General features: G+C 40.7%; 1 protein-coding gene across 1 annotated transcript in view; it reads right to left on the bottom strand.

Annotated features, from left to right (window-relative positions):
- The window catches only part of FIG4 (FIG4 phosphoinositide 5-phosphatase), a 164,447-nt gene that overhangs the window by 37,648 nt on the left and 100,313 nt on the right, over positions 1-26,486 (bottom strand). The window contains exons 19-22 of the mRNA XM_034765895.1: positions 25,926-26,009; positions 16,004-16,199; positions 3,096-3,178; positions 373-462 (exon numbers count right to left, since the gene is read on the bottom strand). Of these exons, the coding sequence (XP_034621786.1) occupies positions 373-462; positions 3,096-3,178; positions 16,004-16,199; positions 25,926-26,009 (453 nt within the window). The remainder of the gene's footprint in view (positions 1-372; positions 463-3,095; positions 3,179-16,003; positions 16,200-25,925; positions 26,010-26,486) is intronic.

Genomic DNA, 26,486 nt, shown 5'->3' on the forward strand with positions numbered 1-26,486 from the left:
CCCTTGGTGTTCACACCTCAACTGCTAGCAGAGCACCTCACCCTCCCTGATTGAACTAACCTCGTTATCTCCACACTGATATATACCTGCCTCTGGAGATTTTCATTACTTGCATCTGAAGAAGTGAGGTTCTGACCCACGAAAGCTTATGCTCCCAGTACTTCTGTTAGTCTCAAAGGTGCCACAGGACCCTCTGATGAAAGAATAGTTAGAAAATATTTGTAGCATTCATGATATTTTGATATCAGACATTTATCCAATGATTTTTAAGGTACAGTGTCTGACTTCAAAGAATTCCCTAACAAGAGGGAACCCACAGCAAGAACTGAACTAAAATAAAAAAATAAAAATGAAAAAATAAACAGTACTTACATATTTATAACCCCATCTAGACGATGTTTTGAACAAAGCTGCTGGTTGTTCTTGTCTTGTTTATGTTGATTCTGCCCCAACTGAACAAACCTATGAGTAGCAGTGGATAAAAGTATAAGTCATAAAGAGACCAAGAACTATTTGCAATAACTTCAGTGAATTAATGAAAATGACACAGTTCTGTACAATTTGAAGAGTCATGCAGTTTCAGTAAGTCACACTGAGTACATTAAAGGACAGCTGGAACACTGACCTCACTTAACACAAAAGTGAGAGTCATGATGATTAATACACTTAACTTGGTCTAGTTTTTTTTTTTTTTTTTTTTTTTAAGTTGCTTTTAAAACTTCAGTTTGGGTACATCTTGGTCCCCTTTCACTTTAGTTAGGAGGAGGTCTTGCCCACTGGTAGGTTTTGCTCACTATTTCACAGGCAGCAGATGGGGCCATCAGCAAGAGGAGATAGAGCTAACTGCTCTTTCCAACAACATGAACTCCCCACAGAAGACCTCTAGGAGGAGAGAGAAAGAGGAGCACACCTAGGTGTCACTATTGGAATTGGGTGGTAGGGCAGCTGTAGAAAGAAGCAAGCTAAATAGATGGGAAGTTGGCTCAAGTTCCATGCAGATAAGTCTGATTCTGACCTCTCTTCTACTTGACTTGCATAGCTGTGAAAAGCTGCCCTCCCATTTCACTGGTTTCAGCTATTTAATTGGACAACCCTTTGATCTGCCATCAGAAGGATATGCAATGTGTCTTCCTCCTCTATCCAGTCTATACTTTCAGAGTAGAGGATTTCCTCTGCTCCCACAAAGCTTGTGAAAAGGAACTGAGGACAGAAACACACATATTGGGTTCCCTCCACGCAGCAGATGAAAGGGAAATCAGTAGAAGAGCTGAGAAGGATGAACAAGGCTAGGGGCTATGTAGGGAAAATGGGAGGGAACTCAGTAACTCCATTGCACATGGCAGACTTGAGCTCTTTAGCAACAGCATTCTCCCTGCCCCAGCCTCAGTAAATTTAAGTCATGATCTTATACTTGATTTCCTAAAAAGAGGCTTTTTAAAAAATAGTCTATAATTTGCATGTAGTCAAATAATATTAGGACTGATTCTTTTTAAGCTAAACTAAACTCAGAACATAACACATGAAGAGAGAGACTACAGTGAATTAAATTTCCCCTCACAATTCAGAGATGGTTCACAACATAATAAGTAATGTAATTAGCCAGTCATTACACATCGTAAAGCAAATCGAAAGCTGCACAGCTGCATTTCAACGCATGGCTTGTAGTTATTCACTTGAAAAACATGTATGTCTAAGTTTTCATTATGAGGTGTAGTTTTCTACTGCCCAGTGCTCCATTAATTAATTCAAAAGCCTAAGCAGGTGTTTGAAACATTGATTTACCAGACTAGCGTAATTGATTTGCACACCATGTGACTGGGTAAGCAGTTGCTCTCTTGGCAACAGCATTACAGGCCTTTACAAATTAGAAGAGACTTTAATTTCAATCTAAGTTTCTCTGACTACCTTCCTATTATTTTGCTTTTCTGACTATAATTTACTAACATAAAGGTCCCAGTTCAGGAAACAAGCCTGCTCAGGACAGCACTTAAAGTTAAGTAAGTGCTTAAGTCCATCTCTATTCATGACAAAACTTAAATATATGCTTAATTGCTTTTGCGAATTGGATCCAAAGTACTTCCTTATAATGGTGATACAGAGTAAGCTATGTAGTTACTATTTCATTAAACCATGATATTGGAGTCCCAGTCAATTTGGTTTTAACCATCTCCTATTAAAACTGAAGTATTTGTACAAGAAAGTTATCATTTAAAATCTTCATGCCACTGTTGTTATGAGTTACTCTCCTAGTTTGGTCATTTCCCTGCACTTTTCCACTAGTAGCCTGTATGCCAGATTTAATAATTGGTTCCAGTCTCAGATGAAAACCAGCAATTTTAAACCTTAAGATAGTTGCCTCTGATGAGACAGAAAATGCCTAAGTAGCTTCTGAATGACCTGGCATATAGCAAAAAACGTGTAAGTATTTGAAGAAAAAGGTTGAACACCAACCAGAAACATTTTTCCTGGAACAGTCACAGCCAAACAAAATTTTGTATAAGAGGTTATAGCTAACACTTGTGCCTCTATGCAGAAGACAAAAACATAATAGTTTTCTTACCAAAAAAAGGTTAATTTATGTAATTGTACTTGCATTTTATAGCAAAGACTGTTTAACGGATGAGATATTTAAATTATTTAAAAAAATATTCTCTGGAGTTGCAGAACTCTGAATGTTGACATTTTATAAATCAGTGTAATTCAACATTTGAGAATAAATGTGATAAACTGCAAACTATGTACTTGTAAATTAAAGAGCCACTATTAATTTGAGTTTGTCCCTTGTTCCTGTAAAAATGTTAACTGATATTTCACTACAAGTCCATTTGATTTAACTATCAAATTCTGCACTTGGAGGCATCTGCACAGCTCCACGCTGAAGTTAAGAGAATTGTGTGCACACGTACGAGAGATAAAGAGTTTCATTTTAAAGACACAGAATAGTAAAATACTGCCAGCTGCAAGTTACCTCTAGTGCTAGTGCCATACCAGAACAATGTTTAAATAAATTCTGAAGAAAAAGGAGCAATTTTTCATACAGAGTATTTAACTAGTTCCAGTCATCACTTACTGATTATGACTGAGAATGTTCTTACCTTGTATATATTGTGAGGTCATCCTCTGAAGGAACATCTGAGAGGTTAATCCCATATATATCTTTCATGGACTGAACTATGTTCTGGGGGGAGGAAAATACAACCAAAGTAAGTCTTTCAGAAATAGAATACTATGCTAATTTCCAAACAAAAGTTTATTGGATATAACTGCATTCTTTCTAGATCAGAAAAAAAGCATATTTTAATAAATGCAAATAAAACCAAGGAAAAAAGCCTCTCCTGTACTTCCTGCCAACCCTTCCAGGCTTATACTGAATCTTGTAAGAAGAATTTTTTTTAGATGTATTCTTCATTTTATTTGTTCACTAAGAAAGGAAAATGTTACTGAAATAGACACAGTATGATAGCATATGGTATAATCCATCAATCTGGAAAGAACCTGAGATTTCTTTTATTGCTAATATAAAATAATACAATATAAAAAGATTTGTATAAGTAATTCATTTTTGTGGATATGTTACAAGTTGTATGCTTTTATGATATTTTATTTATTTTTAGTTTATGAAAGAAAACATTATACAAGTCATTTACAAAAACCTTTCAACATTTATCTTTAATCTTCTTGGTCTATACTACGTAAAGAAAACCCCATATTTTCTTCAGACTAAAATTATTTTAATTTCCATTATAGTTTTAAAAAGTTACATGTTCATGAAATATACAGGTCCAGTGGAACAGGGTGCTGATGTGCATGTGCACGCTGCTGTGCCCTATTTTAAGGTTAAACCCCTTAAAACTGACAAGGGTCATGTTACTGCAGGTTGCAAGCAGTGCCTGCTATAAAACAGAGACAACCTATCCTTAGTAGTGAAAGACCCAGAATCAGAGTGGACTAGGGAGAGCTGGATGTGTCCTGGCAAGGAAAGTATTTCTTTCCAAGTGTTTTGCATTACATCAAGTCTTCTGTATTGTCCATTGTTAACAAAACCTGCCCTGAGGAAAGGGATTTGGAACCTGACTCAATCATTTAGATATTTTTTGGACTATCCAGCTGGTGGATCTGCCACCAGCCTACATAAAGGTATAGGGGGGAGGGATAGCTCAGTGGTTTGAGCATTGGCCTGCTAAACCCAGGGTTGTGAGTTCAATCCTTGAGGGGGCCACTTGGGGATCTGGGGCAAAATCAGTACTTGGTCCTGCTATTGAAGGCAGGGGGCTGGACTCGATGACCTTTCAGGGTCCCTTCCAGTTCTAGGAGATGGGATATCTCCATTAATTTATAATTATTTATAAATTAGGTATAAAAATCACATTAGCAGATAACAGAGGAAGTGTCAAATCCAAACAGTTCTCATTTACTATTTTTCAGAAAAGCCTTTTTAAAAATATTACAAGGACAACACTAAAACAATTTTTGTTATTACAGATAGTCTGTTTGCTTTGTGTTACCGTAAGATTTAAGAAAGTGTGATTAATTTTTGCAATTATAAAGAAGAAGAATTTGACTTCTTTAGCATCTTCCCTCTAAAGATCAACATATTTTGTAAACTTTAATGAAGTAAACTTCACAACATGTGACCTAGATAAACATTAACCCTACTGTACAGCTATTATTAAGCCTGTAGCCAATGGAAGGTGACATCCTTAAAATGTTAATGTTTAGAAACTATCTAAATATGCATGCTCAAAGTTGCTAACTTTAAACATTCATAACATTAAATGTAATTAATTTTCTTCAAATTCAGTTTTTTTTATTCACAGCAAAATTTATAAAAACAAGATGTGTTTGAAGTTAGAATCATGGAATATCAGGGTTGGAAGGGACCTCAGGAGGTCATCTAGTCCAACCCCCTGCTCAAAGTAGGACCAATCCCCAGCTAAATAATCCCAGCTAGGGGTTTGTCAAGCCTGACATTAAAAACCTTTAAGGATCGATATTCTACCACCTCCCTAGGTAACCCATTCCAGTGCTTCACCACCCTCCAAGTGAAAAAGTTTTTCTTAATATCCAACCTAACTCTCCCCCCGCCTCCGTCCCGCAACTTGAGACCATTACTCCTTGTTCAATCATCTGGTACCACTGAAAACAGTCTAGATCAGGGGAGGCCAACCTGTGGCTCCGGAGCCACATGCAGCTTTTCATAGGTTAATATGCGGCTCCTTGCATAGGCACCAACTCTAGGGCTGGAGCTACAAGGGCCAACTTTCCAATGTGTTACAGTGTGCTCACTGCTCAATCCCTGGCTCTGTCCCAGGCCCCAGCCCCTACCCCTGAGTCTGCCGCACCCTGGCTCCTCCCACCCCCCACCGCCAAGCCTCCTGCACACCACAAAACAGCTGATCGTGGCGGGCGGGAGGCGCAGGGATGGAAGGACACAGTACTCCACATGAGGCCTCACCAATGTTGAATAGAGGGGAATGATCATGTCCCTCGATCTGCTGGCAATGCTCCTACTTATACAGCCCAAAATAGCATTAGCCTTCTTGGCAACAAGGGCACACTGTTGACTCATATGCAGCTTCTCATCCACTGTAATCCCTAGGTCCTTTTCTGCAGAGCTGCTGCCTAGCCACTCGATCCCTAGTCTGTAGCAGTGCATGGGATTCTTCTGTCCTAAGTGCAGGACTCTGAACTTGTCCTTGTTGAACCTCATTAGATTTCTTTTGGCCCAATCCTCTAATTTGTCTAGGTCCCTACCCTCCAGCGTATCTACCACTCCTCCCAGTTTAGTGTCATCTGCAAACTTGCTGAGGGTGCAATCCACGCCATCCTCCACATCATTAAGGAAGATACTGAACAAAACCGGCCCCAGGACTGACCCTTGGGGCACTCCGTTTGCTACCAGCTGCCAACTGGACATGGAGCCATTGATCACTACCCGTTGTGCTCGATGATCTAGCCAGCTTTCTATCCACCTTATAGTCCATTCATCCAGCTCATACTACTTTAACTTGCTGGCAAGTTCCCAGCTTCTGACATTTGAATCATCTTGGTTCAACAATTTTTAGTTTTTTCCACATTTCCAAAACTTAAAAAACAAAGATTCAATTTTGATGATACTTAAAAAAATAAAATAAAAACCAAACAAAACCAAAAATTCACTATGGGGTGAGATGAGACCAAGGCTGCGCAAAAAGAGGGGCAGAATGAAAATAGGTATTGCACACTAACTGTATAAAGCATTATCAGCATATACCAAATAGGTGCATTAAAATGGTCACAGTTAAAACTAGAAGTCTCTCTTTATGAATGCTAGCTACATTTAATTAGCTTTAATATAAAAATAATTAGTTCTACACTGTACTAAGGATCTACTAGATGCAGATACGCCAGATATAAGGATTTATGTATTTGTAGAATAGATAGTGCTTAGGTAAGTTTACTTTATTTCTTCTGACTTTGTTACCATTGCTGCCTCATAACTCAATGTCCAAAACACACAAATATTTGATTGTCCTGTAATAACATTATTTACTCAAGAATGCACCCGAAGTACGTGCAGAAAATAGAGATATTTTAAAAATTATAAACTACATTGACAACTAACTGACACTTTGATCAATGTCAAAGTCGTCCATTTTCCTAGTTTAGAAAACTTTGTATCTACACTGGTACATTAGCGTTCCTTTTCATTATAGGTACTATTCAAATGATAGGCATTTCTGCAAACAGAAAATAAAATTTTAAAACTCTGTTCTTTATGGAAGTTGAAACAAAATATACTTCTGTTACATTCCTGTCGTTCACAGGTTCTCAAAAATAAGAGTTTCTTGAATTAGATATTTTTAATCCTTTTCAGTCATAGCTAATTGCATAAATTATTTCCTACTATATTATTAGCTCAGCCCTCATGTTTCAAAACCCTGCATTATAGCCTCTCTTTGGATAGCTGCATGCTGGGACCCATGACAAATAATGGCTATTGCTGAAATGTTAATTCCAAAACACTCTCTCAAAAGCCCATATCTGATGCTCCAATTAACTCAGTTATGGAAACTAACTGCATTGTGTAATCTATTCTAAACCAAGATCAACTAGTGAATATACACAGGTTTGGTATCTAACATTCTTTTACATTTGATCTCTGCACAAAAAAAAAGCAGCATAATTATTACCTTTAATATATAAAATATCCTCCAAAGATAGTTTTGTGCTTTTGAAGTTTATAATGGTGGTCACAAATACTAACATAGGCCCAAGTTTTGCAATGGACTGTGAGTGGGCATACTGGGGCCCGTGGGCAATCATTCACAGCACTGTGGTCTTGGTAGTAAAGTTACACAAATTAATAATTAAATTCTCAGTATGTTTCAATAGACATAAGGGTACTAAGAATGCAAAATATGACTCAATATTATTGCTGGTTATAAACCAATACAGCTTAAAATGTCTTAAGTAATATTTTGCATTTACATACACCTTTCATTAAAGCATTTCAAAATGTTTTACAAAAATGTATTCAGGCTCAGTAAGAGGGAGGGGAGGATTATATCCATTTTATAGATGGACAAAATGAAATGAAATCACTTGCCCAGATTGCACAGCACCTCATGAACAAGAGTTGGCGATAGTGCTCAAGAGTCGTGACTCCTGGTTCCTAGCTACAACCACTGTAAAAACCCCTTCTTTTCCATTGGTCTAAGACACTTACTCTCCATTATTCTGTGAGACAGCCTCAAAATTAACATCACAGTATTTCAGAATTATTGCATCAAATAACACAAACCGGGCTTGGGAAAATTTAAGCCCTGTATATGTGGCTAACATTCATATATGAGAAGTCAATCAGAGTCTATAAAACAATTTTGAGGTCACTGATATATTGTTGAAATTGTTCTGGAAAAAAAGTAATTTTAATCTTCATTGTTATCAAGCAACACACTTTTAGCCAAGTGTAGGATATTTTGGCCTATAATCATGAGGCATTAAACATAAACATACTAAAAATACAACAAATTAAAGTTTATGTTAATGCATTTAACACGTAGCTTGACTTTGAGCTTTGATAGAGTAAAATAACCATACACACTGTTTGCCAGTGTCCCAGCAGAGCGACAGTTCTGTAATTTCTTACTTTGGCCATGAGGTCCTGGAAGCCTTGAGAAAATGTAAGCAGGAGATGCATGAATGAGAGAAAACAACTTTTCTGAGTTAGAGGACAATGGTTCATAAGTTACTACCAGGAAAGTACCAGGCTCTAATAGTCAAGAATAGGGGTTCTCAAACTGGGGGTCAGGACCCCTCAGAGGGTTGCGAGGTTATTACATGGGGGGGGGGTCGCGAGCTGTCAGCCTCCACCCTAAACCCCGCTTTGCCTCCAGCATTTATAATGTTGCTAAATATACAAAAAAGTGTTTTTAATTTATAAGGGGGGAGTCGCACTCAGAGGCTTGCTATGTAAAAGGGGTCACCAGTACAAAAGTTTGAGAACCACTGGTCAAAAAGCTATTTCAGAGTCTTGACTGTTCACCCAGACAGAGGTAGTTGAGATCACTTTGGTGGAGTCATTGTCTCCTGTTATTCCCCTATTATATATATACTTGGGAAACACAGACTCATGGACTTGACAAAGAACCAGTACCCAACGGAGGGTCTCAAGTGTGGACCAAAAGTCATCCTGACCTCACTTTATCAAGATTGGGCAATGCAGTTGGGGTGCAAAAACAGTGATCCCAATTTGATCAGAAGATTACCCGGGAGATCCTGTGGGATGCTACCAGCCAGAGTTTTACTCTTAAAAAGTCAGGTAAAGCAAGGAAAAAATGGTTACTCACTTCTCGTAACTGTTGTTCTTTGAGACGTGTTGTTCATGTCCATTCCAATCAGGTGTGTGCGCATACACGTGCAGAATGGCCAGGAGATTTTTCCCTTAGCAGCATCCGTCAGGCCGGCCTGGGCGCCCCCTGAAGTCATGCCTTCATGGCACGCAATATAGAGGCCTGTCAACCCGCCATCCCTTCAGTTCCTTCTTGCTGGCTACTCCAACAGAGGAGTAGGAGGGTTGGTATTGGAATGGACATGAACAACACATCTCAAAGAACAATAGTTACGAGACATGAGTAACCATTTTTTCTTCTTCTAGTGCTTGTTCATGACCATTCCAATCAGGTGATTCCCATGCCAAGATCAGAAAGTAGGGTTGGAGCTGTCCACTTATTGGAGTACTGCTCTTCCAAAGGCCCCATCATCTCTGGCCTGCTGGGTAATTGCACAATGTGCGGCAAAAGTGTGTATGGAGGACCACGTCGCTTCCTTGCAGATTTCCTGGATGGGAACCTGAGCCAGGAACGCTGTAGATGAAGCCTGTGCCCTGGTAGAGTGCGCAGTGATCGGAGGTGCAGGAACACCTGCTAGGTTGTAGCACTCGCGGATACAGGACACGATCCATGACAAGATACATTGGGATGAAACCGGCTGACCTTTCATCCTGTCCACGACTGCTACGAACAACTGGACCGACTTTCTGAACGGTTTCATTCTCTCTATATAAAAGGCCAGTGCCCTGCGGACATCCAGAGAGTGGAGTCTCTGCTCCCTGCCGCTGGAATGAGATTTAGGGTAGAAAACAAGGAGGAAGATGTTCTGGTTGATGTGGAACTGTGAGACAACCTTTGGGATGAAAGCAGGGTGAGGTCTGAGCTGAACCTTGTCCTTTATAGAACCTGGTGTAGGGAGGGTCTGATGTCAAGGCCCTGAGCTCGGACACCCTTCTGGCCGAGGTTATTGCTACCAGGAATGCGACTTTGTAAGAGAGGTGGAGCAAGAAACATGTTGCTAAAGGCTCAAAAGGGGGTCCCATGAGCCTAGAAAGGACCAAGCTGAGGTCCCAGGCAGGAATCGATTGATGGATGTGAGGGTATAACCTATTGAGCTCCTTTAGGAATCAGCTGACCATGAGGTTAGCAAATACCGAGTGGCCCTGCATGCCTGGGTGGAAGGCCGAGACGGCGGCTAAGTGCACCCGTATAGAAGACAATGGGAGATCCTCCTGTTTCAGATGGAGGAGGTAGTCCAGAATGTGTGTCACTGCAGCCAGCGTAGGGGGTGAATGGCGCTGCACTGACCAGACTGAAAATTTCTTCCATTTGGCAAGGTACGTGGCTCTCGTAGAGGGTTTCCTACTGCCAAGGAGGACCTGTCTAACCCGGTCTGAACAGGAAAGCTCCAACCGATTTAACCATGGAGTTTCCACGTTGTAAGATGGAACGACTGGTGGCATGCAGTTTAGGAAAAAAGATATGTGAATTGTCTGAGTCAGATGGAAATCAGAGATTACATGGGGTAAATTTTGGATGTAGTCTTGGAGAAACTTCATCCTTATGGAAGATTGTGTATGGTGGATCAGCCATAAGGGCCTGTAGTTCACCTACTCTTGTAGCTGAGGTGATGGCAACTAGAAAGATGACCTTCATAGTCAAATGTGTTATAGTGCACAAAGGTAGGGGTTTCAAACAGAGCTCTTGTTAACGTTGAGAGGACCAGGCTGAAGTCCCATGTCACAGGAGGTTTTAATCACAGAAGGAAAGGTTCTGACTAGGCCTTGCAGGAAATGTACTGTCACAGGATGAGTGAAAATGGAGTAGTTATCAATAGGAGGATGACAGGCCCTGAGAGCTGCTAAGTGTACCCTTACTGAGCTCAGGGAAAGACCCAAGGTCTTCAAGGAAAGACGATATACCAATATAGTCCTCTGGGTTTATCTGGCAATGCTGAGACAAGACAGAAAAAACCTTGTCCACTTAGCTGTGTAGACAACAATAATAGAAAGCTGATTCCTTCTTACTATTGTTAAGGATGGCCTGAATAGCTTCTGAACATGTTCTTTCTAGGGTTGATACACATACCAAGCCATCAGATGAAGTGAAGCCAGAATGGGATATCTGACCTTGCCCTTGTCAATACATCCAGAAAGAATTGGGTACTGATTGCGCAGACATGCTGACATTTGTAGAATAATGGGAAACCAGAATTGCCTGGGCCATCTGGGAGCAATCAGGATGATCACCATTTCATCTTGCTTGATGTTCCTCAAACAGCAAGGTATGGTGCAACAGAAGGGAGGATGAGCATTAGGTGTCCTGACCAAGGGAAATGAAGTGTTTCCCCTCTGGAGTCCTGACCTTGTCGCCCTTGGAATGGTAGATCATTCATTTTCTGTTGTCTTCTCAAACAGGTCCCAGGATGGAGATGCCCATTGATGAAATATGATCTGTACCATGGAATAATGAATATCCCATTTGTGGTCCTTAGAGGAGTACCTGGCTGACTATGTCTGCTAGTTGTCATGAATCCCTGGGAGGTGTCCTGATGACACAGTGATTGGGTGACAAATATACCAGCTCCAAAAATTGACAGCCTCTATCCAGAAAGGGGTGATTGTGCTCCCCCTCATTTGTTGATGTAGAAAGCTGTTGCCATGTTGTGTGACATCACTTGAATATGCCAGGTCTGTATGAGTGGTAGGAATTGTTAGCAGGCCTCAGGGACTGCTCAAATTTCTAGAAGGTTTCTGGGCATGATGGATGTGTTATTCCTTGACTTTTGCAAAGCTTTTGATACGGTCTCCCACAGTATTCTTGCTGCCAAGTTAAGGAAGTATGGGCTGGATGAATGGACTGTAAGGTGGATAGAAAGCTGGCTAGATCGTCGGGCTCAACGGGTAGTGATCAATGGCTCCATGTCTAGTTGGCAGCCGGTTTCAAGCGGAGTGCCCCAAGGGTCGGTCCTGGGGCCAGTTTTGTTTAATATCTTTATTAATGATCTGGAGGATGGTGTGGACTGCACTCTCAGCAAGTTTGCAGATGACACTAAACTAGGAGGCGTGGTAGATACACTAGAGGGTAGGGATCAGATACAGAGGGACCTAGACAAATTAGAGAATTGGGCCAAAAAAAAAAAAAAAAAACCTGATGAGGTTCAACAAGGACAAGTGCAGAGTCCTGCACTTAGGATGGAAGAATCCCATGCACTGCTACAGACTAGGGACCGAATGGCTAGGTAGCAGTTCTGCAGAAAAGGACCTAGGGGTCACAGTGAACGAGAAGCTGAATATTAGTCAACAGTGTGCCCTTGTTGCCAAGAAGGCTAATGGCATTTTGGGCTGTATAAGTAGGGGCATTGCCAGCAGATCGAGGAACGTGATCGTTCCCCTTTATTCGACATTGGTGAGGCCTCATCTGGAATACTGTGTCCAGTTTTGGGCCCCACACTACAAGAAGGATGTGGACAAATTGGAAAGAATCCAGTGGAGGGCAACAAAAATTATTAGGGGTCTGGAGCACATGACTTATGAGGAGAGGTTGAGGGAACTGGGATTGTTTAGTCTCCAGAAGAGAAGAATGAGGGGGGATTTGATAGCAGCCTTCAACTACCTGAAGGGGGGTTCCAAAGAGGATGGAGCTCGGCTGTTCTCAGTGGTGGCAGATGACAGAACAAGGAGCAATGGTTTCAAGTTGCAGCGGGGGAGGTCCAGGTTGGATATTAAGAAACACTATTTCACTTGGAGGGTGGTGAAGCACTGGAATGTGTTACCTAGGGAGGTGGTGGAGTCTCCTTCCTTGGAGGTTTTTAAGGCCTGGCTTGACAAAGCCCTGGCTGGGATGATTTAGTTGGGAATTGGTCCTGCTTTGAGCAGGGGGTTGGACTAGATGACCTCTTGAGGTCCCTTCCAACCCTGATATTCTATGAGTCCACATCCTGTGCTGTATGTTAATATAGATGGGCACCCCACTCTAACAAGGTGGTGTCCATGATCAGCATCTCCTCATACGTGGGCGGAATGAAAGGGAACTCCCCCCACACACACACACTTGTTCCCTAGTCTCCCAACAGACTAAAGAAGCTCATGCTCTATGTGGGAGTGAATAACTTATTTGGTGTGTATACCATCTGAAGCCAAGCTTGCAGGCAACAAAGTCAAAACCTTGCAAAGGGTCTCACATGTACAGGAAACCATGTAACCTAGAAGGCTGAGATATGAACAGACTGAAGCCCATGGACTCAGTCTGAGTTGAATGACTACTTTCTTTATGGATTGGTGTCTGGCCTGAGGAAGATATACTGTGGCACTGATAGATTCCAGTATTGCCCTGATAAACTCTATAGTTTGCATGAGACCTAAAATGGATTATATATTTATACAGAGTCCCAGTGAATGCAGAAGATGGAGCAAGAATGAGGTTGCTGTCAGTACCATTTGATGAGATCTCTCAATCAGTAGCTAGTCAAAGTAAGGAAAAACTGATGGTCCGTGGCCTTGGAAGAGAGCAACCACTACTGATAGTACCTTTGTAAATAGCCTTGGGGCTGGTGCAAGGCTAAAGGGGAACACCTTGTGTTGACACTAGTTCAGACCTACAGTGAGTCTAAGACACTTTCTATGTGAGGGGTGGATGTCTATGTGAAAGGAGGCATCTTTCATATCAAGAGTTGTGAATCAGTCATCTTTATTCAGTGAAGAAATTACTGATGCCAAGGTGGCCATTCTGAATATCAATCAACAGATAAAGACATTGAGATGTTTGCATTCTAAGATGGGTCTTCATCCTCCCTTTTTGCAGGAGGAGGAAATATTTTGAGTAAAAACTTTCCTCAGTATTGTAGGCAGCCTCAGCACTACAGCACCCTGATGAAGAAAGGAGCTTACTTCTTAAATGAACATCCTTTCATCAGAGTGGTCCCTGAAGAGGGATGGGAAAGAGGCATTCTATGGTATAGTGGTATGAATGATGTTGCGAACCCATTTGTCTGTCATTATCCTCTGCCAGGCTTTGGAGAAATGAGATAGATGGCCACCAAATTGGGTATCAGAGTTTTGGGTGGATGAATGCAGCATCTGGAGTGTTTCACAGCTCTCAAAGGTCCTGTCAAAAATGTATTTTAGTAAAAGGCTGGGGTTGGAAGGAGGGAAGAGGTGGGAACATCGTACTTGATCCATTGCATTCTCCATGGAGGATCAATAATGGGTGGTAAAATAATTGTAGTACTGGTTGTGCCTGTATGTGTGTGGTCTGTGGTATTTCTTCTTTGGAGCTGGAATGTAGATGCCCAGCATCCTTCAACGAGTGTAACAAATCATTCATCTTCTCACTGAAGAGATTGTTTCCTTCAAAGGGCAAATCCTCCACTGCAGATTGGTCTTCCCGGTGGAATCTGGAGAAATGAAGCCATGACACTCAATGTGTGACAACAGCTGTTACCATCGATCTGGAGGCTGTGACTGCTGCAGCAAAGCTTGGAGGGATGATCTGGCAATCAATTTACCCACGGTGCCTGTCCTCCTAAGGAAGTTTGTGAGTAAATTCTGTGAATTTAGAATAACTAACAAAATGGTACTTGGACAATAATGTCTGACAGTTGGCTGTACAAAATTGCATACTGGTTGAAGTAAAAACCTTCCTCAAAAATAGGTTTAAGTGTTTGGGCTTGGCTTCCTTATTAGAAGGGTATCAGAGTAGCAGCCGTGTTAGTCTGTATCCGCAAAAAGAACAGGATCAGTGTCCAAACATTTTCTTCTGTTTGTGGGTGTTCAGCTCTTCTGAAAATCAGGCCACTTACTTAAATCCATATTTAGACACTGTAATGCCTGATTTTAAAGTACCTACCTTTTTTTTAAGAATAGCCTATGTTCGTAAGAGTTTGAATAAACTATGCAAACTAGACACAATCAACTCAGGATTGAATAAGGACTGGGAATGGCTGAGCCATTACAAACATTGAATCTATCTCCCCTTGTAAGTATGCTCACACTTCTTATCAACCTGTCTGTACTGGGCTAGCTTGATTATCACTTCAAAAGTTTTTTTTCTCTTACTTAATTGGCCTCTCAGAGTTGGTAAGACAACTCCCACCTGTTCATGCTCTCTGTATGTGTGATATATATCTCCTCAATATATGTTCCATTCTATATGCATCCGAAGAAGTGGGCTGTAGTCCACGAAAGCTTATGCTCTAATAAATTTGTTAGTCTCTAAGGTGCCACAAGTACTCCTGTTTTATTAGAAGGGGTAGACTTTAGTTGATGTTGTTTGCTCTTATAAGTGGCAGCTTGAGCTACTAAGGAGTTTGGGGAGATGTGTGAATAAAAATTCTGCTCCCTTGGCTGGCACAAAATGTTTCTGGGTTCTCCATTATTTAAATCAAGACTGGATATCTTTCTAAATCACATACTCTAACTCAACCAGAAATTATGGGCTTGATGCAGAACTTGCTGGGTGAGGTTCTATGGCTTGTGTTATACAGGAAGTCAATTGCCAGAAATTATGGTGGGATCAGACAATAATTATTTAATGACAGTAGATATTGAGATTTAAAAAGTTAAAGCTTTATAACTGTTAAAACACAAACTGGAAACATCACGTCAGAATATATAAAGTAAATATCCTTAAATCAAACTCTAATAAGTTCCCAACCCGCATTTTTCTTACTTTACATATCTGTAAAACTAATATTATATGATAAAATCAGAATGTGCAGTTTAGATAATTTAGTTTTATTAAACCATTTTTCAACACCACAGACTATTAAGTTACTACTTGGCAATTCAGAACTCAGATACAAATAAAGTCCTCAAAGGGACACGTTCAACTTGAAATCTAGTCAATTTCAAAACCTGAATTAAAAGTAGGGTTAGATACTATTCCTGCCCACGAATCCCTTTCCAGTTTTTAAGGCTTTAGAATCACATTTTCTTTTTTTTTATAAATGTTATTTTCTTCCCTAATGTTTTGTGAGAGGCTCCAACGAACAGAGAAAATGACAATTGTGTATAATAAGGTTCACTAAATGCTGTCAAATACGTAAAGCAAATAAACTGGAGAAAATAATTTTCCCTTTTAATGTCAGTAACATTAGGTGTTACAAGTAACAGTAGGCAAAATATTTTCATAAGAAATGTGTATTTTAAGTTGATGGTCTCCCTTCATGTGTGCCAGTGCAATTTTCTCACCTCTGTTATTTTTATATTATCGCCTGTATCTGTCATCTTTACTGGAGTGGAACGCTGAGAAACAGCTCCCTCATCTTCTTTGTCAGTCCCAGAATCATCCTCAGAACTACTTGACACTGCTTCCTCACTTGGGGGAGGAGGGGCACTAGCAGCTGTTTTGCGCTGCAGCACAGTTTCTTCTCTATTACTTTTGTTCCTATATATTCAAAGAAGAAAGACAGTGCACACATTTATTAAATGAACACAAAATACTTTTAAATATACCATATGTATATTCCTGAATTTTGGTTTCCATCTCATCTGGCATAGGGTGCAAGGAGAAATTCTACCTTCTGAACGTCTTCTGCTATTCTCGAGGGCTCTGCCCATCCTTTGAATCCTCTTTTTTTTCTTTTCCCTGGGTATTCACTATATCTGTACCTCTTCTCATACTGCTGAATGTCTGAAGTCATTTCCATGACTATGCCAGCCTTCCTCCATTTTCTGTTCAGTCTCTTTTTTCATCCCTGCTTTTTCTTTTTCTCTTTCTAAACAACTTTATGTATCTTTCGTGATTGATCCTTGCATCACCAAACTTTGTCAGTTCTTCTCTATCTTTGGCTCTCTACCTAAATTCTCTTCCCAGGTCTTGAAAGTTTAAAAACAAAGCCATAAAACTGCTGGATAGTGTTAATGACTTTCCTCCTCCCCAACCGTGCCACCTTCTCCCTGGTCTCCAAATCAGAGAACTCCCTTTAGGCACTCCATGCTCACATCTTTAATTGTATGACATTTTCTTTTGGATGTTCTAGAGCTGTCTTAGAGCCGTCTCTCCAAAACTGAGTTTATCATCTTTCCTCCTTCTCCCTCTCCATCACCTTGTGTCCTCAACACCATTGACACCTCCACTCTCTCTCCTGTTCCTAGGCTCACAACCTTGGTGTCATCCATGACTTCTCACCTTCTCCCCCTTTTCCAGTCTTTTATTTCTTTCTTTTTAACCATCAATATCCACTTTTTCCTAACTACACACTTTCTCATGCTACAATCCTTGAAAAGCTTTGGTCATTTCCTGCTATGGCTAGTGTCTCCCTCATTTCAATTTATAAAGAACACTGTTGATAAACACATCTTCCTCTCCATTTCCTCTGATCATGTCAACTTCTCCTTATTGTTTCCATATAGAAATCTGAAGCCACCTTATAAGGGATCTTTCCAGGCTAGGGAATAAAACATTAAGGGATTGGATTCTTGGGTCTGTCCACTTGGTGTATGCAACAGTCTGGGAAAAAGAGGTGAGTGTAAAGGAGTCTCTAAGCCATTACTGTGGCTTCCTTATCCCTGGACCACTGGGCACAGGTCCAGTCTCAAAAAGCAATTTAGAGCAGTTTTGCAGCTGTTCTAAGTTCCGCTGGCTACAACAGCCCTCAAAGGGTCAAGTGGTTAGCAGGGGACCACTGGAGCGTAGCAGTGCTCCAGTCATACCCCATTTTCCCCAGCCACACACTCAATTGTGGCACCAACAGAGGTGTCTATGTCAGCTTTAAGTGACCCAGGAAATCATCAGGTATCCGTTTAATTCAGCTTTAAGATATGAATGTTTAGGGACTCTCCCTGGTTCTCAATGGAACTGCAGAAGCCTGGACAAAGAGGATGGTAGCTAAAGGAGTTATTCAGTGCAGATCTGTCAGATGAAGAAAGTGGAAGAAACAACAGAAGCATTTGCTGGTACTTATAGCTTGGAAGTTGGTAAAGGCTGTTTCACTTACTCTAAACTAAGTTCAGGACATCCTGACACGGTAATGCCCTGGAAATATGGAACCAAAAGCATGGATCTGTTGTAATACCCTTGGTGATTTAGTGCTACACTTTGGAAAAAACATACAATTACTCTGGTCTGTCACTCATAGCAGACACGGCACACTATCACTTCTTGGGATTTCTATGTAGAGTGTTAACATCCTGATAACCTCTTGTAGATAGCTACCACTAGTAATTTTCCCCTTGGAAAAATACAATGATGATGCGTTTTGCAAATGGATTTTTGAGACTGAAAACAGAAGTACAAAAAAGGATACTCTACTTCATCCAACGTTTTAAAACAAAGAGTTCAAGCACACAAGCTCATGAGGATATTTAAACTGGGAAGACCAGAGATCTTAGAATGCATCCTTGTAAATAAACAGAACAAGTTGCCCTGCTGTTTGAAACAAATCAATATTTGGATACAGAGTCAAACGATTTAAAAAGTAACATTACAAAAAATTCAAGGAGGAGATTGGCAAATCAATACACAGGTCAGACATGCCTCAATGAAATGTTAAAGTCTATTGCATCAATTGAAGGTACAGTAAAGTGCCTTTTTCACCAGTAGCCACTGTTCCTTTAGAAAATAAACCATATTAATTGTGTGCAGCTCTATAGTTGTGTTCCATGCCAAAAGTATGAGACCTCAGAGAAATGTCTGAACAATGTATTCTTTGTTTGGGGACACTGACATATACTACCTTAGAGAGGAGAGAAAATCAAATTAGCTTGGAACTGCCTAATACAAAAATTGGAAAGAGCAAAAGAGCAAAATCTACTAGATTATGTAACCCATCGGGCCCTTAATTTGAAAGAACAGGAAATTATTTTTCCCCTTTCATCCTTATGCTTTATATCTTAAGTCAAGACCCCAATTTCCAGTCTCTCCTATCTTTGCCAATTAACATGTCCTTAAAGATTAGAATATTTGAAGTTCTGATAATGGGAATGATATGAATGTGAAGGCCCCAAGGTCACCATTTTCAAACTTGAATACTTAGAAGCCAGAGAACTAAATTAATGGCCTGATTTTCAAAGAGAGTGACTATCCACAGCTCTGACTGACTCCCAATGAATTATTTCATTCTATTTAGTCTTATTTCCAATAACTTTTCTATAATATTAGCAAACAAACTATATTTAGAGGCAGTTAAGATTGTGGCAGTACATACCCCCTCCTTTCAAAAATTTAAAATAATGGAAATAAGAAGTTAAGGGAATGACTTGTACATTCCTTTCCACCTTCATATTGATAGCATTGTATATTGTACCACACTACAACACTCCAAAAGGCCTTTTCTCTTCCATCTCCAATAGATACCAAAAAGCAATACAAACCTCACGTTCATCAAACTAGCACTCTAACACAAAACCTTTACAGTGACCTCAGCAGTGTGAAGACAGAATAACTTCCCAAATGCATGGGATGTGAGACAGTCAGATTGCTCATCTGTTGATAGAACAGAAACAAAAGCATACAAGATCCTTGTTAAAGTTTTGTTAGAATACAAGTTTGATTAAGTTTAGGGTACATACTGTTCAGCAGCTCTTCTGTCTTCTAAGTTGGGGTTCATTGCTTTAATCAATAATAAGGATGGTAAATTGCATGGAAATTTAAACAGAACTTAGAAGAGGGGAGATCTGAACTTCTGGTCTCCTCTTTCTCATATCAAGGAACCTTCTCCTAGACTACAGGGCTATTTGGATCAATCTTTCTCCATCATTAGCATTTGTGTAGACTTCTCATTAAATCATATTTCATAGAATCATAGAATATCAGAGTTGGAAGGGACCTCAAGAGGTCATCTAGTCCAACCCCCTGCTCAAAGCAGGACCAATTCCCAGCTAAATCATCCCAGCCAGGGCTATGTCAAGCCGGGCCTTAAAAACCTCCAAGGAAGGAGACTCCACCACCTCCCTAGGTAATGCATTCCAGTGTTTCACCACCCTCCTAGTGAAATAGTTTTTCCTGATATCCAACCTGGACCTCCCCCACTGCAACTTGAGACCATTGCTCCTTGTTCTGTCATCTGCCACCACTGTGAACAGCCGAGCTCCATCCTCTTTGGAACCCCCCTTCAGGTAGTTGAAGGCTGCTATCAAATCCCCGCTCATTCTTCTCTTCTGGAGACTAAACAATCCCAGTTCCCTCAGCCTCTCTTCATAAGTCATGTGCTCCAGACCCCTAATCAGTTTTTGTTGCCCTCCGCTGGACTCTTTCCAATTTTTCCAAATCCTTCTTGTAGTGTGGGGCCCAAAACTGGACACAGCATTCCAGATGAGGCCTCACCAATGTCAAATAAAGGGGAACGATCACGTTCCTCGATCTGCTGGCAATGCCCCTACTTATACAGCCCAAAATGCCGTTAGCCTTCTTGGCAACAAGAGCACACTGTTGACTCATATCCAGCTTCTCGTCCACTGTGACCCCTAGGTCCTTTTCTGCAGAACTGCTACCTAGCCATTCGGTCCCTAGTCTGTAGCAGTGCATGGGATTCTTCCGTCCTAAGTGCAGGACTCTGCACTTGTCCTTGTTGAACCTCATCAGGTTTTTTTTTGGCCCAATCCTCTAATTTGTCTAGGTCCCTCTGTATCCGATCCCTACCCTCTAGTGTATCTACCACGCCTCCCAGTTTAGTGTCATCTGCAAACTTGCTGAGAGTGCAGTCCACACCATCCTCCAGATCATTAATAAAGATATTAAACAAAACCGGCCCCAGGACCGACCCTTGGGGCACTCCGCTTGAAACCGGCTGCCAACTAGACATGGAGCCATTGATCACTACCCGTTGAGCCCGACGATCTAGCCAGCTTTCTATCCACCTTACAGTCCATTCATCCAGCCCATACTTCTTTAACTTGGCAGCAAGAATACCGTGGGAGACCGTATCAAAAGCTTTGCTAAAGTCAAGGAATAACACATCCACTGCTTTCCCCTCATCCACAGAGCCAGTTATCTCCTCATAGAAGGCAATTAGGTTAGTCAGGCACGACTTCCCCTTCGTGAATCCATGCTGACTATTCCTGATCACTTTCCTCTCCTCTAAATGTTTCATAATTGATTCCTTGAGGACCTGCTCCATGATTTTTCCAGGGACTGAGGTGAGTTTGACTGGCCTGTAGTTCCCCGGATCCTCCTTCTTCCCTTTTTTAAAGATGGGTACTACATTAGCCTTTTTCCAGTCATCTGGGACCTCCCCGGATTGCCATGAGTTTTCAAAAATAATGGCTAATGGCTCTGCAATCTCACCCGCCAACTCCTTTAGCACCCTCGGATGCAGCGCATCTGGCCCCATGGACTTGTGCACATCCAGTTTTTCTAAATAGTCCCGAACCACTTCTTTCTCCACAGAGGGCTGGTCACCTTCTCCCCATGCTGTACTGCCCAGTGCAGCAATCTGGGAGCTGACCTTGTGTGTGAAGACAGAGGCAAAAAAATCATTGAGTACATTAGCTTTTTCCACATCTTCGGTCACTAGGTTGCCTCCCTCATTCAGTAAGGGGCCCACACTTTCCTTGACTTTCTTCTTCTTGCTAACATACTTGAAGAAACCCTTCTTGTTACTCTTAACATCTCTTGCTAACTGCAACTCCAAGTGTGATTTGGCCTTCCTGATTTCACTCCTGCATGCCTGAGCAATATTTTTATACTCCTCCCTGGTCATTTGTCCAATCTTCCACTTCTTGTAAGCTTCTTTTTTGCGTTTAAGATCAGCAAGGATTTCACTGTTTAGCCAAGCTGGTCGCCTGCCATATTTACTATTCTTTCTACACATCGGGATGGTTTGTTCCTGCAACCTCAATAAGGATTCTTTAAAATACAGCCAGCTCTCCTGGACCCCTTTGCCCTTCATGTTATTCTCCCAGGGGATCCTGCCCATCTGTTCCCTGAGGGAGTCAAAGTCTGCTTTTCTGAAGTCCAGGGTCCGTATTCTGCTGCTCTCCTTTCTTCCTTGTGTCAGGATCCTGAACTCAACCATCTCATGGTCACTGCCTCCCAGGTTCCCATCCACTTTTGCTTCCCCTACTAATTCTTCCCTGTTTGTGAGCAGCAGGTCAAGAAAAGCTCTGCCCCTAGTTGGTTCCTCCAGGATTTGCACCAGGAAATTGTCCCCTACACTTTCCAAAAATTTCCTGGATTGTCTATGCACCGCTGTATTGCTCTCCCAGCAGATATCAGGGTGATTAAAGTCTCCCATGAGAACCAGGGCCTGCGATCTAGCAACTTCTGCTAGTTGCCAGAAGAAAGCCTCGTCCATCTCATCCCCCTGGTCTGGTGGTCTATAGCAGACTCCAACCACGACATCACCCTTGTTGCTCACACTTCTCAACTTTATCCAGAGACTCTCAGGTTTTTCTGCAGTTTCATACCGGAGCTCTGAGCAGTCATACTCCTCTCTTACATACAACGCAACTCCCCTACCTTTTCTGCCCTGCCTGTCCTTCCTGAACAGTTTATATCCATCCATGACAGTACTCCAGTCATGTGAGTTATCCCACAAAGTCTCTGTTATTCCAATCACATCATAGTTCCCTGACTGTGCCAGGACTTCCAGTTCTCCCTGCTTGTTTCCCAGGCTTCTTGCATTTGTGTATATTTGGTGGGTTTAGCTTGGAGCACATATTTTCTGTTGTGGTTAAAATGCTATACAGGCACACACTAATAGATAACTGATATTCTAAGAATTGGCACATGAGAAGCCACAACATGGACAGAGGAAAGGTCCCAGATGTTAAGATTTCTTGCAAAAGGAGTACAAAGGAAAGTGATACAATCCAATAGGGACAAAAACCAAAGAGTAATTCTTTCACATTTTAAAAATTATTTCCAAGAGTAATTAAATTGTACTCTAAATCTATATTCTATGCTTTAGTTTTTGCCATTTCTATGAGATTTTTACAAAATAAAGGGTTAATGCTCCTGTTAAAATGGTACTTTAATACAACCTTAACTATGGCACAGCTACTGCTGCACCATCATACAAAACAAAAATCACATACAGTAGCTCAATTCACCTAATGCTTTGTAGACTTTGGAAGAAAGAATTTACAACATAAAATATCAGACTCAGGTAATTTTTAGAAATACATCCACAATAATCACCTCTATTCAGCTTTTAGCTGCTGCTGAAGAAAGAAAAAAAAGTAAACACCATTCCTGAACTTTTATGAAAGCACAACTATGTTGCAGGTTCAGTATATTTAAATATAATATATTATATTGTTTCTAAAAATTTCCAGAAAAAAATTCCAAAAAAGCAGATACCTCAAAAGTTAATGTAACATCATGCAGTCATAGCATTACCGATATGGCAAATTATCTACATCAATGGCTTTTTTAGGACTACAAAAAAACCAAAAGGTTACTAACCTTCCATAACTGTTGTTCTTTGGCCATTCCACTCCTGGTGGTGTGTGCACACCTCTCAAAAAGTCATCAGAAATTTCCCCCCTCAGTGGTACCCCTCAGGGTGGCTTGAGTACCCTTTGTTGCCGCACACCATTGCATGCTGGTATAAAGGGCTCAGCCATCCCCAAGCCTCCTCAGTTTCTTCTTGCTGGACAACTCCAATGCAGAGGGATAGGAGGGCGGGTTGTGGAATGGACATGTACATCACATTTTGAAGAACAGTTACAGAATGTTAATAACCATTTTTCTTCTTCGCGTGATTGCACATGTGCATTCCACTTTTGGTGAGTCACAAGTGGTACAGTAGAAGGAGGCATCTGAGTTCATGTACACAGACTGGTGTACAACTTGTCCAAATTTAGCATCATCTCTAGAGTACTGAGTGATGGCAATAACAGGACGCAAAGGTGTGGACTGAAGATCAAGTCACCATTCTACAAATTACTTGGATAGGAACTTGTGCAAAGAATGCCATGGAGAACCCTTGCAATCTTGTGGAATGTACCATCACTTTGCTCAGCAGGGAAATGCCTGCCAAACTGTAACATACATAAATGTAAGAAGTTATCCAAGAAAATTCTTTGTGAAGAGATTGGGAGGTCCTTCATTCTGTCTGCAATGGCCACAAATAGTTGAGTTGACAAACTGAACTGTTTAGTCCTGTCCTAAAATACCAAAGCTCTCCTAACATCTAAGAGTGGAGGTGTTGCTTCTCTCTATTGGCATGTGGTTTTGTGTAAAATGTAGGTTAGTAAACTAACAGGTCTCTATGAAAATGAAACTCTAGAGAGAAATCTCAGATGAGGGTACAAGTATATTTTGTCCTTAAAGAAGATTATATAAGGTGCTTTAGATATCCGAGCACGAAGTTCAGCCATCCTCCAGGCTGAAGTGATAGCTACTAAGAAAGCCACCTTCAGTGAGCTGGACTCAAAAGGTACCTGCCTTGGTGCTGGAGTCAAGGGGGCTGGCTTCTGCAGAGAAAAGGACTGCTTGGTTTTGGCTGCACTTTACTTATTCCCATGCCTAGAGGACTTCAGTGCTGGAGACCTTCCTCTCTTGACAGTCTGCTTATTGGGGAAGGTACACGATACTGAATCTCAGGTGACATAGGAGGCACACCCCAATCGATGCTGAGGCACTAGGAGCTGAGTTTGAATGGCCAGGCTCTGACAGAGGTCTCAGGAACACTTTCTTGAGCAAAAACTTTAACCTGGCTTCTGTGTCTTTCCTGTCCTAGGCTTAAAGTATTTACAAATCTGATAACAATTCTGAGTATGGACTATCCCTAAACATTTTAAGAAGCTTGAATGTGAATCACTCATTGTCATTGGCCTAGTGCAAAGGATACAGGGTTTGAAGCCCGGTGACCAAGGCATCCCTTGGTGCCAAGAAGTGGAAAACCCCCAAACTGGGTACTGAGAAAGAAACTTATCCTATCTACACTATTAACTAAGTATTAATCAACTAGTAAACTATCTACAACTAATTTACAACAAGCACACTCAGAGCACTAAGCAATTCCAACTACTGTCACGTGGCAGAAAGAGAAAGTTGTGGGATCTTGTAGGTGGCTGGGCCATTTATACCAGCACACAGCAACAGAGGGCACCTGAGCCATCCCAGTGGATACCACTGAGGGAAAAATTTCTTACAACTGTAAGTGGAGTGCGTGCACAAACCACCAAGAAAGGAATGCACATGCACAGTTACTTGAAGAATGGTGATACTCTTTTTATGATAAACATTCAGACCAGATCTTCAGATGGTCTTTTAATTTTATATTAGAACACTGAAAGCAATTCTAACTTTAATTTCTGATGTCACATTCTCAAACTACTCATGACTATCAGCTGACTTTCTTTTTAGAAACTTATTACACATTTAAATATTTATTATACTTAAATCATACTGCAAACACATACACTATGCTATAGATCGTACATATTTATTAGAAAATGTTATATTATTGATGGAATGCTGTAATATAGTGTATCTCATGTAACATCTGCTTTTTCCTACAACCTTAGCTATAACTATAGCACTTTGTAATTTTTGTGCATTCTTTTCTGTATTCACTAATTCAGTCGACATTGTGATTCTGAATGTATTGGACTTTTTTATTCTATAGTTTCCCTTATCTCTATTTCTTCTAAAAAGAATGTTGTTAGCACAAGGATACCATATATTTTCTTTTTAACCCATCAACACCATTTTCTTTAGATTTAGTTTCGGAAGAAGACAGTTATTTACAAAGTTGCTTTAGATGCAAATTAATGTTTGCTGCACATGCCAGAAAATGTTCACTATTCTTCTAAACTATGCCTAATCTGAACTATGTTTTAATGTATACTCTCACATAAGTGATTTCGTAGATTGTTTGTCTGGCATACACAGGGCAATACACAGTAATACAAGATGCTACTGATTCTGTAATAAATATATTTGAGACCTAATTCAAAGTCCACTGAAGTCCGTAAGAATCTTTCCATTTACTGCAAATAGGCCTTGGATCCCTTATACTCTCTGAGTACAGGTAGGTACTAGGGTTTTAGCCTTATGCCTCAACTCAAGAGCCATGTATGGCTTGTGTGTCCCCTTCAAGTCATTGCTCATCTTGAACTAAGTAATTATGCATTTTGTTGTTAACTGCATTGTACTCGACAATGTTGATATTATTATGCCAGTACACTATCTTAAATTTCATATTTTATATGCAAATCTTACCCCACCACTGATTTTCCAGTTTCATCAGGTTTCCGCACTGTAAATGGACTTGGATCAATTCCAACATTCTTGGGCATGAAATCTCTGAAAGAGGGGAGGAAATCAGCCATAAAATAAAGCTCAACATGTGAAATATGCTTCTGAAATTATATTTTGTCAGGTTTTGTTGAAAATTCTTCACATCTACAAGAGATAAGGGAAACTGTAACATTTAGTTCTGAATTTAAAAATTGTTGTCATGAATTAAAAAGGACTGTCTAGGTTAAACTTTGATTACAGGTCACAAACTGTCATGTAAAAATTAAAATCCAAAGAGATGTAAGAAGCCTTCAGTTGTACCACGCAGACTCACAAAACATGACTATACACAGAGTTGTCACTTGTGAAGTAGGGTTGGGCTAATGGTGACCCAACAATGTTATTTTCATGATGGTGTTCATGACTCTCAGATTACTTCAAATGGCCATTTTAGATATCATTCCCACAAAAGCCATTAGCCAAAGCATGCATGCTAAAAATATTTTTTAAAATACTCAGCTGGCATGATCCAAGGTGTTATGG

This window comes from Trachemys scripta, chromosome 3 (genome assembly GCF_013100865.1).
Source record: "Trachemys scripta elegans isolate TJP31775 chromosome 3, CAS_Tse_1.0, whole genome shotgun sequence".
In the NCBI taxonomy this organism is placed as follows: Eukaryota; Metazoa; Chordata; order Testudines; family Emydidae; genus Trachemys; species Trachemys scripta.